The 13,353-nt window shown below is 36.4% G+C and overlaps 1 protein-coding gene across 1 annotated transcript in view; it reads right to left on the reverse strand.

The window, feature by feature from the left end:
- The window catches only part of TMTC2 (transmembrane O-mannosyltransferase targeting cadherins 2), a 402,975-nt gene that overhangs the window by 123,086 nt on the left and 266,536 nt on the right, over nt 1–13,353 (reverse strand). The window contains exons 5-7 of the mRNA XM_030548615.1: nt 9,297–9,382; nt 7,983–8,167; nt 5,769–5,847 (exon numbers count right to left, since the gene is read on the reverse strand). Of these exons, the coding sequence (XP_030404475.1) occupies nt 5,769–5,847; nt 7,983–8,167; nt 9,297–9,382 (350 nt within the window). The remainder of the gene's footprint in view (nt 1–5,768; nt 5,848–7,982; nt 8,168–9,296; nt 9,383–13,353) is intronic.

Here is a 13,353-nt window from a genome sequence, read left to right on the forward strand (position 1 = left end):
CGAAGAAAAATTCAAATCGCAGTTCTTTCTTGTTCTCACTGATCAGGCCATATCTTCTGTTTCGTCGCAATTTGATCAACTCGTGGAGTGGTATAAGTTGTTTGGATTTCTGTACAACACTAACAGCCTGAAGCAGTGTCACAGAGAAAATGAACTGGAGAATCACAGCCAAAATTTTGAAAGAAAAATGGGAGACATTGATGCCAATGAACTCTTAATGGAATTGAATCGTTTTATTTATGTCATCGAGAAAGAGAGAGGACTTGTCACGGCAAACAATTTTTTAACGTACATATACAAGAACAGCCTTCAGGAGATATATCCGAATCTTTGCATTTGCATCAGAATTCTTCTGACCACACCAGTTACTGTCGCTGGTGCTGAAAGGAGCTTCAGCAGAATGAAACTGATCAAGAATATCCTGCGTTCAACCATGACAGATGACAGGCTTTCTGCGCTTGCAGTTATCTCAATCAAAAACAAGATTGCCAGATCTCTGGACTACGACGCATTGATTAACCAATTTGCGGAGAACAAGGCTCGAAAGAAGCGCTTTGCGTAAATACGGAATACATGTACACTGTAGGCCTATGTATACATAATATGAACCCTGTATATTGTATAAAATAAATACCGCATTCCAGTTTCTGCATTGCAAGGGGCCCTGGACATATGTTCGGAGGGGGCCACGTTCTTTGTTGCTACGGCCCTGGCTCCAACACTTCATTTCCCTCTCTTTCATACCACTAAACTGGCAGAAGTATGAATTACTGTAGCAGGTGGCCTGTGCGGTTTTAAAAGCAGTGTAATACAATCAACTGTATATTATCATATTTCCAGGAAAGCAAAAGACATCTAGACCCAAGCCTGATCCTTAAGCAATCCCAATATTGGCATTAAAGTGTTCAAGATCCCATGGGGACCATTATATCTTTTGACCCTAGGTCTTAATTGAAACTTTAAACAAAATATATTACCTATTTAATGCAGCTAAGCTGGACTCTGGCCTTTGTAGTGCGTGTTGTAATGCCAAGCAAATTGATCTTTGTAACCTTAGTACGTTCTTTTAAATTATATCAAAGATGAATGCCACAGAGAAAATTTATACCAAGCCAACCCCACACAGAATATTGAATAATTATTTTTATTCCAGTTTAAAGACTTTAATTTTATGTTTGTTTTGTGTTTTTCTTTTTAAGAAAAGAAAAATTAATAATTTTTTTCTTGGTACACAGCCAACAAAACATATGGTTTCCTTAGCTTGGTTGCTGCACACCTGGCAAAATAAATCACAGTGACAGAGTACGAAAATCTACACTGTGGCTTTTCATACACATGAACTTTGAACATCTGACGTGGGTCTCCAGGCCCTGCCTTTCATATAATGAGCAAAACACAAAGCCAAATGGATAACTTGATCCTCTGGGTCAAAAAGTCCCTTTTAATTTAAGAGACAAACTAGTTTCTAATTTTTAAAAAGCAAGAAGTCAAAGTGACACATTGAAGGAATGAGTTACTGGCTTGCCAGAGTAAAAAAGCCAATGGGAGCAAGTACAGGAAAAGTACTGAAACACAAAACACAGAAAACAGGTAGTGCAAAGGTTTAACACTGCTGGTGAGCTTATGTATTTGGTGATCAGGAGTTCAAATCCTAATACAGTATAAGCTATGAGAGCCTTCTGGTTATACTCCTTTGAGTATATATTGTATGGGGGGAGTCACTAGGAAAGCCCCATTAAATCCCTGGAATGACAGATGGAAATGGCTATTAAATCAGATGAAACATTTTCTCAAGTCAGACACTTGCAATTAATGCTGTGTATCAAAGACAGCAAGTGGTTGAGGCTTAAATTTAATCACAAAGTCAATTGAAAGGGATTGGCCTCACATCCTCTGTATTCTTGGATTATACATTCAGCTATGGAGATTCCTGGTCACACACAGATAGGGAAGGACTCCTCTTGCACATACTGAGGGCATTCCGGGGATCTCCCATCTTCCTCTGTAGCACTGAGCAGATATCCACCATAAACTGGGTGAGCATAGCTCAGATTGTCAAATTCCTGCAGTTATAAGCAGGTGAGTTCTAGCAGACCTCACTCCCAACAGTCGCCCACTGTATACCTAATGGAAAAGTTTATTAACAGACAAAGCCTTGCAAGAAGTAGGCAGGCAAATTTATCTAAAATAATACATCCAAACAATAGCTATATAGCTAACATGTTGATTCATTTAACTTTACATACAAAAACAGACAAACATCTCACTGCCTAATTCATAAATAGGATCTGCGAGGTACATTCAATGGTAGGCTGGATGTATTTAGTCTGTTGGCTCTAGCATTGCAATCTATCCAGAAATGCTAAATTTAGGGAAAGTTATATTTGCTATTTAGCCCTGTAACAGTTTGGCACTGTTTGCAATCTTGTTAGCAGGCATTGATCCTTCTGAAAAAGTGTTAAGTGAGCTCTGTTGACTCTGAAGCAGGTGACTTTTTATTAAGGGAGCTGGTCTGACTTGGAGGTAGCTCAGTGGTTTGAGCGTTAGCCTGCTAAACTCAATAAATTCAATTCTGTTATAAATTCAATTCTCAAGAGGGCCATTTAGGGATCTGGGGCAAAAAGTTGTCTGGGGATTAGTCCTCCTGTGAGGAGGAGGCTGGACTAGATGACCTCCTGAGGTCCCTTCCAACCCTGATATTTTATGATTTAAAGGAGAGAGGATCTAGAGCATGGACAAAGCAATGAATGAAATAATCTTAGGAACAGGACTGAGCTGGTCTTTGTGTCATCTTTTTGTTTTGTTTGCTAATTAATCCAAATCCTAGGAAGAGTGTGAGTTTGTACATGTGGCAGAGAACTGTGCATATAAAACAAGTTGGGAAAGGCATCACAACCCTTACATATAGAAAGGGGGTAGGTAAAGTACTCAGTCAAGAATCTATTTTACCCAAATCTTGGGATTATTTTCTATTTAAAAACAGCAGATTAAATCCTTATGAGGAGCAATGATTTCATAGGATCACTCCATTCAAAGAAAAAGGAAGAAAGGGCAACTCACCCATTTTATATTACATAATCTGTTTTACCACAAATAATTTTGACTATAATTTTGCAACTTTTGCTACTGGAAATCATATTTTTTTCAAGATTTTGAAATTATACTTTTGCACACAAAAGGGGAGTCAAACTTGCCAGGCTCTATCTAAATACTACAATCTGCCAAAGGTCTCTATAGGGCAATAATAATAAGCAGATGTCTAATTCACAAAACAAAACTATGGCTGTTGATCAGCTTCATAGGATAATCAGTGAAGGCTGACAAATGAAACTGATCAATTGGTAATACGACCTAGACCATTTATCAACAAAAAATGAGTACAAAAGCAAGACTTTTAGCCACTGATTTGATATGATGAGATTCAGTATTCCAGAAAAGTGACAACAGTGAATAAATATGCATTGCCAAAGTGAGTGTGGTTTACAAAGAATCAAAAACAAGCAATGCTATCACCATGGCAATACAAATATTTTAATTCTGAATTTACATCCTTAACTGTTTTAAGACATAGACTTTAAAAAAGCACCAGATCAAATTGCAGTTTTAGAATAATTGTTTCATCATCAAATACTTAACGTATCTTGTTAAAGGGAGAGAAACTACACACACAAAACAAGTAACTTGGGGAGCGAGCATCAGAATCTTGATTCAATGAATGTGTTAAACTCCCCTTAGTGTAAGTGAGAGTCATGTTCATTGACAGGAACATACACTGCACAGTATACATCGAAAGGCATTACTCTTAATAGCCTGTCCAAATGAAAAGTTATCTGATTCTACTGGACCATATTCATCTCTAAGGTACCTCCAATGATTCTCCACTAGAGCAGTGCAAATAGCTGATTTTTTTGGTTCACTGGTCATACCGAAAACAAACATAGAGTTGACCCAAAATGAAAATTTTAAACATTTTTTGAAAATCAAGAAGTGAAAAACAAAAATAAAAAAAATGAGAAAAATAAAATTCAATGGTCGTTTCAGATCAAAATGTTTCATTTTCAAGTTTTTATCTCTTTTTAAATAAAATTGAAGTAAATTCAAAACAAAGTTGCTTCAAATAGAAAAAATAAACATTTTGAAACGTTCAAAACAAATGTTTATAATATTTTGGATTTAGTTAGTTTTTCTTTTACCATAACAATTTGTTGAATTTGCTAAATGTTTTGTTCAGCCTGAATCTACATTTTCTGGTGAAATAAGTATTGGTGAAAACTAAGTCCCACTGGATTCAGCACGCCCACACACATTCATAAGGGATATAGTTCAAACTTATTCCTTTCCTGGGCTTTTCCTTTATTGTTATTTTAAAAGAAAAATAATCCCAATCCCTGCTGACCTTTCTCTTGATCTTCGTTGTTCCTAGAGCTTTTTCTCTGACAATTACCCTAGTTCTCTTTACTTCAGAAAAACACTCAACCCCTTTCTTATCTTAGATTGGATCTCACAGGACTCTCTGAACCCCACCATAATTCAGACATTAAGATGAGTCAGCAGAAACAGGTGCATTTCTGTGCAGGGTCCTACTTAAAGACTTTTGTATCTCTATGCAGGATATTAGGACCTGCCACCTGGTTATATCAGGTTTTAAATCAAGTGATTTATCCAACTCAAATTTCTATCCTCTTATATTTATATTTTGAAAAACAAGAGAAAAAATAATTTAGCTTTTTAAGAAAAGAAACCAAAACTCACAATTTAATGCACTGAGGCTGCCTTCAACATTTTGAAGGGCAGGTCAGCTGGACCCAGAGGGACTATTGGATTCTCTTATTGTAGACTTCACTTTACTTAATCTTTTCTCCACCCTTTGTTTGCCAGCAGGTTTAAAACAAATAAAAAGAAGTTCTTCTTCATACAGTGCTCAGTCAATTTGTGGAACTCCTTACCTGAGAAGGTTGTGAAGGCTAGGACTATAACAGTGTTTAAAAGAGAACTGGATAAATTCATGGAGGTTAAGTCCATTAATGGCTATTAGCCAGGATGCATAAGGAATGGTATCCCTAGCCTCTGTTTGTCAGAGGGTGAGGATGGATGGCAGGAGACAGATCACTTGATCATTACCTGTTAGGTTCACTCCCTCTGGGGCACCTGGCATTGGCCACTGTCGGTAGACAGGATACGGGGCTAGATGGATCTTTGGTCTGACCCAGTACGGTCGTTCTTATGTTCACTCTTGATATAAAGCATCCAAATTGGATTGTGAGCCCACTGAGACATGCTATTTAATAATAAAATCTAAATATTCCTCATGTAATAATCTTAGTGATTCACTACTTAATCCATTTTGTGTTGAAAACACTCCCATTGGCTGCAATGGTAATTGAATGGGGGAAGAGAGGTGACTTAGTGAATGAAAAATTCCACTAGCCACACTAAATAGTACACATAAAGCTTCTTAGCTATTAGGTAGGAAATTCTATAGGTGGGCACCACTGCAATCAGTATGATGTGTATTTAAGAGCTGTGGGAACACTAAGAAAGAGACCCAGAATATACCTGTATAATCATCTACTAGGGTTTGTCAAGAAAATCTACTGCTGTTACTTGAACTCTGAAATTGGAACCTACTTATGGTTAAGATCTATTGGAGGAAATTAATTTGGTTTTATTAATTAACTGAATCACTTGAGCTCCAGTTGCATGACTAAATACTCTAGTTTCACCCTGCCTCCTTGAGTGTCACTCTGTAATATTAAAATTGCTCTTACCCATCATATTGTATAAGCTTTGTGGTGCAAACTGCCTTGGCATTTTCTGTATTGCTTCCTTGTAAACCATAAGGGCATCCTGAAACAGGAAAGAAAAACATTACTAAGGCACCATTTTCAACAGCACTTTTTCACATGTGAATTAGGTACTAGCTACGCTCCCAGAATGAAGAAAAGAAATACATATCTTCATTACCAATACACTAGGAAGTTCAGATTCCTCATTTATAAAACAATCAACAAGTGATGTGAAGTTCCTTAACACTAGATTGAATGATTTCCATTAGTGTGTGTGTGTCTAGATACCGATTAAAAATTCCGTGGACTGACAGTGCCCAGATTGATATGAGATTGTTACAATAAGCACCCTAATAATAAAGTATCATTGCCTACTATCACCTAACAATAGAATCCAGATCCTATTATTGAATCTTTGCTCCATGGGAAAGAACGTGGATAAAGAATGAAAGGAGGAGCACTCAGGAGTTGGGAAATGCCAAAATTAAGATTCCTGTGTGGTCTTGTGCATATGCATGATGTGATATACTTGAATTTCATGATCGCATACTAATGTTTCATTCAGCAGGCAGGCTGGAGATGTAAAGTGAATGAAGCTCAATAGTTATTTTCATTCACTTTACACTTATTGAGTAGTAAGAGTCCTTTGCAAAACATAACTGCATGACCCTGTAAAGTCCATTTTAGAAGGTAAGTACCCCAGGAAGACACCTGTCATTTATTTAACCTTTGAAAACCATGCCAATCCATGGCTTTGGCTACGTCTTCACTACCCGCCATATCGGCGGGTAGCAATCGATTGCTCGGGGATCGATATATCGTGTCTCATCTAGATGCAATATATCAATCCCCGAACGCACTTATATCGATTCCGTAACTCCACCAACCCGAACGGAGTTGTGGAATCGACAGGGGGAGCCGCGGACATCGATCCCGTGCCATGAGGACGGTGAGTAATTCAATCTTAGATACTTCAACTTCAGCTACATTATTCACGTAGCTGAAGTTGCGTATCTAAGATAGATTTTCCCCCGTAGTGTAGACCAGCCCTTTGTATAAACAACACAGCACTCTAAGTGCAGTCACAGCAGACCCATACAGTATGTTGCTGCTCTCTTATCTTTACAGATTGGTTAAAATGCAGATAAAAAATCTAACATATTAATCGCTGCCATTTGAGAGAGCTGAAAAAGGAAGCTAAATATAGGGGACTCTGAACTGCATGTGTGTACTTAATCGTAAGCAGCAGAGTTCACATGTTGCAGTCAGAAAAAAGTTACATGGATCACAGTTCGTGCAACTATCATTCTGAAGTATGTTTGGCTGGACAGCATAACAAAAACAAACAAAAAAAACCCACCCAACCAGGCCTTCAGTATAACTCCAATAGACAAAATACTTAACAGAGGTCTTCTCATCTGTATATATGATGGCTGCTATCTTTGCTGACTCACCAGTGGTGAACTAGTGGGAACCTCCAGGGCTAAAAGCATGAGCTAGCCAGATTGAGTTAAAGAGCCATGGACTCCCTATTTGGGGCTGTAACAGATTCTCATCTTCTGCTATTCAGGCACAGAGGCCAACCAGTAATACACACTCCCCAGTGGCTTACAGATATACTTCAGCCATTTATGACAACAATCTCATGAAAGAGACCAAACTTCAGAAAGCAAAAAGTCCGAGATTTGACAAGTTTTCATTCTGGTTCTAACACTATCTTGCTATCAGGGATGGCTCTAGACATTTTGCCGCCCCAAGCACGGAGGGTCCGCTGGTCCCGCAGCTTCAGCGGACCTCCCGCAGGCATGCCTGCAGGAGGTCCACCGAAGCCGCGGGACCAGCGGACCCTCCGCAGGCAAGCTGCCTAAGGCACCCTGCCTGCCGCCCTAGCGGCAACCGGCAGAGCACCCCCCGTGGCTTGCTGCCCCAGGCACGTGCTTGGAGCTCTGGTGCCTGGAGCCGCCCCTGCTTGCTATTCTCTGCCTCTCTCTCCATAAATTGTGGAGAATAAGACTTTCCCACACCGACAGGGATTTGTACAGCTTAATCAATTAATATTTGTGAAGCATTTTGACATGGTTGATGAAAGGTGCTACTATATATAAATTATGGGTATTATTTATTATAAGGACTTTTTTGTAGGGTTGGGAGGGGTATTGTTGATGTTTGCATGGGAAGGGAAAATTTCATTCTCACCTCATAATGTCCTTGTTCATGAAAGAGTTTTCCTAAGTTATAAAGGCAACTGGTAACAGAGCTCTTGTGAGCATGAGGATCTTTCAAATTTTCATCAGGGATCTCTGAACACTTCAGGAACGTCCTCCTGGCTTCCTCAGTCTTTCCTTGAGTCATCAGGATAATACCAGTATTTAAATAGGCAGCTGTTCAGGGAATAAACAAATATTACATGTTTTAGTGGAGTTCCACTATGTCATCATACCTGTTATCATTTTAAACCAATATATTCATGTTCAGAGATTATAAAATCAGAAGGGACCACTGTGATCATTTAGTCTGACTTCCTGCACAACACAGGCCATAGAACTTCCCTTGAAAGTTGGCTGTTGCTTTCTTAGAAACATAATATTGGGCAGACTTCTTTTTTTAAGTAAAAGAAAATATGAGCCACCTTGCCTCCAAAACATACATAAATTAATACATCAAATCATGGGGATACCAAAATGACTCAACAACCTGCAATTAGAGTCTACTGGTATGGTACCAGAATCAGTCACTGGCAATAACAACAAATCTTACTAGTGGATGACTGTCCCAATTAAGAAAAAGGCAAAAAAAGGAATTCCAAAAACCTTGTATTATTGACTCACCATATTCCTTAAAAGTCAGAGACTGGCTGTCAGAAAACAATCATCAATGTCATAAATTTGAGCCAGTGTCCATGGCTCACTAGCCCATTCTTGTGAATGGTACAGGATTGTGCCATTGTTTTCAGTTCTGTTGCCCACTGTCTATCAGGGAGCAGATGTTGAACAACGAAGTGATTGTTTTGCAGCTCACTGAAGAGTAAAATAATTTCTCCTTCTCATTTTAATATTGAGAACAAATTTCCTTAAATACAACTGTCCATATATGCATGACTTCTCACACTAAATGTGGTTGGTGGAATATTACTTTATAATATATCTAGGCTTGGAACAATCAGATTTTTGTTGATAAAAAAGGTTATTTATTTTCTACATGGTGATATGTGTGATGCTGAAAACTTGTTGTAATGGTTATAAAGCTTTAATATTTTGAATGTCAACATCTACTGTCATTAAATAATTGCTGTCTTAGCCCCCCATTATTTCCAACAACTGTGAAAATTTAAAACAGATAAAAAATTGAAATGCTGAAAAATAAAACACTGATATTATCCATTGAAATTATATATATATAAAAAAATTCTGCCAAGCCAAGCCAAGCCAAGCCTTCTCATTCTAGCTTTATAATAGTTCAGAGACGAGGGAAGAAAAGAAATGTAAAAAAAAAACCTGCTGAATTACTTACAAGCTAATGTGGGTCTGCTACCAATTGCCACTTTATAGTAATGTAGTGCTTCTGAAAACCTGCTGTTTTCCTGCAGCAGTAATCCTCTGTATCGGGGGGGAAAAAAAAGAAATTTACTGATAGATATAGAAATGTACTGTAAAGGACTACCTTAAAAGCAGAGCAGTGTTCTATCTCCCCAGAGGAAACGAAAATATTAAAATCAAAACAAAGGTAACAAAAGGAAAATATACTGATTTGTATTTCAGAGAAGCAATAAATAAAGAAAATGCTTACTCGCAACTACTAACATTTCAGAGAGAAAATTATTATGGTTGAAAAAAATAGGATTAATTCATAGGTGTCAGGTGCATTCATATACCTTTGGCTAAATGGTTACTAAAATGCAGCAGCATCAGCTTCCTAGGAAAATGGTGATTCATTTATATATTTAAGAGCATGAAGATTTTTTAGGGCTAAATTTTTTTTAATGCAGATAGAGCTTGGTGAGCTAATTGCACTAAATCTTTCATTTTTTCTTTTCATGATTGGAAAGCAGCTGAATGTTACAAATGTGTTTGTTATTCAAAATTTATCATCAACCACTTTATAAAAATATATATTTCAGCCTATGGGTTTGTCTGAGCTATTTGGTTAGAATATTCATGATTGTGTGTGACTGGTCACCTAGCTCACATGATGCTGTTTCTACTTTGTGATTGGATGGCAACCTTTAGTAACAGTAGAAAGTATATTAAAGAGACGGATGTGTGAATCCTTCAGGACTAACTTCCTCGGGAACACACACATGCATATTAACTGAAGTTTTGCTTTCAGAAAACATTCTTTTGAATTAAATACACACACACACACATACCCACACACACACACACAGAATGTTTGTGGAAAATTAAGAAAAAGTGCCATGTATATTATTGACATGAATTCATAGCTGTATATTCAAATGGATGTTCCCCCAAAGATTTTCAGTATTCCTGCAGATCTAAAAGGATGTTTAAAATGAATGGATGCATATGTTTAAAACTAAGATTTTTTTTTAAAAAAATCGTATGATTAATTACTGATATTAGCATAGCACAAAAAAGATTGTGACCTTGTTCTGCTGAGACATGTTCCCTGCTGGTACAACTCAACCACTTATTTAACCATTATTCAACCACTAATGAAGTGGTTGTTACAGTTAAGGCTGCACAACAGTCTGTCCATTTTAGAACACTTCTCCTGTTTCCCTTCATTTTCACATTCTCATAACTTTTCAAAATGAACACATTAGGATGAGTCATGTTTAATCTCTATACAAAGAGGATTTTTTCCCCCTTATGACAGCCTGAGTAAAATTCATTCAGACTCTTTTGAGTTAAGCCAGCAGATAAGGGGGAAAATACCTTTTTCCTATTTTTTATTTATTTTATTTTCAAGGTATCACTAGAATTGAATACAGGCCGGCAGCAAAAGTAACTGAAGTCTGTAATTTGAAACTTGGCATGACATCATGGACATAATCCTCATTAACAGAGCTATTCAAAATTTTCTACTATTAGATTTATGATGAAATTTTGAATTTGGATTTTAACAAAAATACTGGATATTTATTTTGCATTATTGGTGTTTTCCGAATATGCTTTATAACTGGATCTAAGGGTTTTTTTTTAATGTTTAAAAGTTTCATCAAAATGGTACATTATAATACAAAATAAAAAAGTCAATCTTTTCAAAATGTTATTTCATTTTTTGACAAGCTCTTCTTATTAGGGCCAACTATTTTTTCTTGGTTTTGATTGCCTGACAATGAGGTACTGACTATGCATTACAGGAAGTTTCTTTAAAGCTATAAGTGTTTATGAAAACAGATACATGCACAGCTAACTTATAACATACACCTTACCTGAGAGACTTATAAATGAACATTCCAAAATACTACATTTAAAATCATAGCAAAAATTTAATTCACAAGAAAAGAAAAACTAGAAAATTCAAATTAATAGTTTTAAAATTTGCCATATTACACAAATACATTTTAGTGAATGGTCCTGTGATTAAAAGTTTAAGTGCTCGCATATGTGCTTTGCAGATTCAGGACTATAAAATTCTCAGATGCTATTTACCTAGGGACAATAAGGGCATAAACAGGAAAGAACCTGCACTTCCCTGTCATCTGTGAGCACAGAAACTTATTTTTGGTAATACTGAATATCTGATACGTTACACACAAACAGGCATAAACACAACCTCCTCTTTCTGGCGCCAGTTGTATTAAGAGATTAACAGTTCTCATGAAAATATGTCTCTTTTCAAGCAGAATTATGATTATTTTTTTTTAAACTTTTGCTGTTTCCTCTTTCCAGAGTAAAGAAAGGACACCGGGGCTTTCTTTAAACAAAAAACAGACAAACAATAAAGCAACAACAAAACCTTTTTCACTGCAGCTGGAAGACACACGCACTCACTAAAGAAAAAGCACCCTGCAGAAAGAACATAAAAGTCCACTGTATATATGCATTCCTTATTAAATGAAAGTTAAGATAGAAAATATTAAATTCTGAATCCTAGACAAGGGGGCATAATTTTCGCTGAGAAAGATATACCCTGTGTTGGCATTTTATCTTTACTGTCTCTTGATCAGCACCAGGCAGCCTCACTTTTGCCCTACTGTTTTCAGGCTAATCTAGTATTAAGTGGCTCAAATTACTCACAGTATCAAGGCTGCTTATTTGTAGTTCCCACATACTGTAGTTTGAGTCAATGACAGCGCAACAGTCACGTCTAGTGTTTGTTTAAAGGTACACAGTGGTTGCAAAAAAAGGATATTACAAAGGTAACTTCTGTTCCATCGGGGGAGGGGGAATGAATACGACTTGAATTCTAAAAGATTTTTTATTTCTAAGTTTTTATTTATTATTAAATACAAGGTCACTTTTTAAGTTTAGCAGCATGCCCCCTGACTTCCAGGTAGATTACGTAGTGATAATATAACACATGGATAATAAATCTCCTACAATTTTAGTTTTGTTCCCTGTTAAGCTTTGGTTATATAGGACTTGTCCTTACAGACTTCTTCTTATTATGAGATTTTTAGTTCAATGAAATAATTATTAACATATAAAATCAACACCAAACACAAGTGTTACATGATCTCTTATGAATTCTTAAGTCAAAATGCTTTTTGCATCTGCTTTTGCTATATTTCTAAATTCTTGGATTTATAAACCTCTCTGCTTGAAGAAGCTCTGTTATGAATTCTCGATGAATTGTTTTTGCACAGTGAGACAATTACGGATTAAAATTGTTCAATTTGAATATAATGAATTACTTTGGTATGATGTTTATACCATTTGGATTAAAAACACACTTATTTGTCATTATTACTGAAGTAATTCCCTGTTTTCATTGCATGCTTTAGTAATAGCACTTCGAATTAATTATTTTATGCTATATGGTTTCAGCTTTTTCCCCCCTTTCTCATTCAGTACACAAACACCTTTTTGCAGCTGTTGCACTTGCTATTTAAAAGTTCATATAGATACAACAAGCTGTGTGGGTGTAAGACTGAATATTGACTTCCAATAAATAATTAGACTTTTATTTCTGTTTTGGTATGAGTCTCAGTAAAATGAAAAACTGATGTATATGACCTAGAGAACCTTGATCAGCCATGAAACTACTTCTTTTCCTATGTGAAATTGGCTCTGATTGACCTCTGACACCTTATTACTTTCTTTGTGGCTTCTGACAGCATGAGACTGAGTAGATTTATGTGCATCTAGTTCTAGATTCAGCTTAAACAAAATCAAGAAAGGATTTAAAGAAAAATTCCAAAAGTAAATTTTTTAGTTGAATAAAATTAAGTCACACTTTTTTTTTGTCTGTTTTTGAAAGATAACCAGCCTGGACCACTGCCAAAAATGAAGATAAAATATTTAATTAAATAGATAAAATTAAGAGAATGATGCTTGTATGAAATTGAAAACAGTAATTTAAACACTTGACTTGCAGGATGGCACAGTTATCACTATCTTCCTGAAATGGCACTGGTATTAGTAGAGCTGAAGAGATAGGA

This window comes from Gopherus evgoodei, chromosome 1 (assembly GCF_007399415.2).
Source record: "Gopherus evgoodei ecotype Sinaloan lineage chromosome 1, rGopEvg1_v1.p, whole genome shotgun sequence".
NCBI classification, from domain to species: domain Eukaryota; kingdom Metazoa; phylum Chordata; order Testudines; family Testudinidae; genus Gopherus; species Gopherus evgoodei.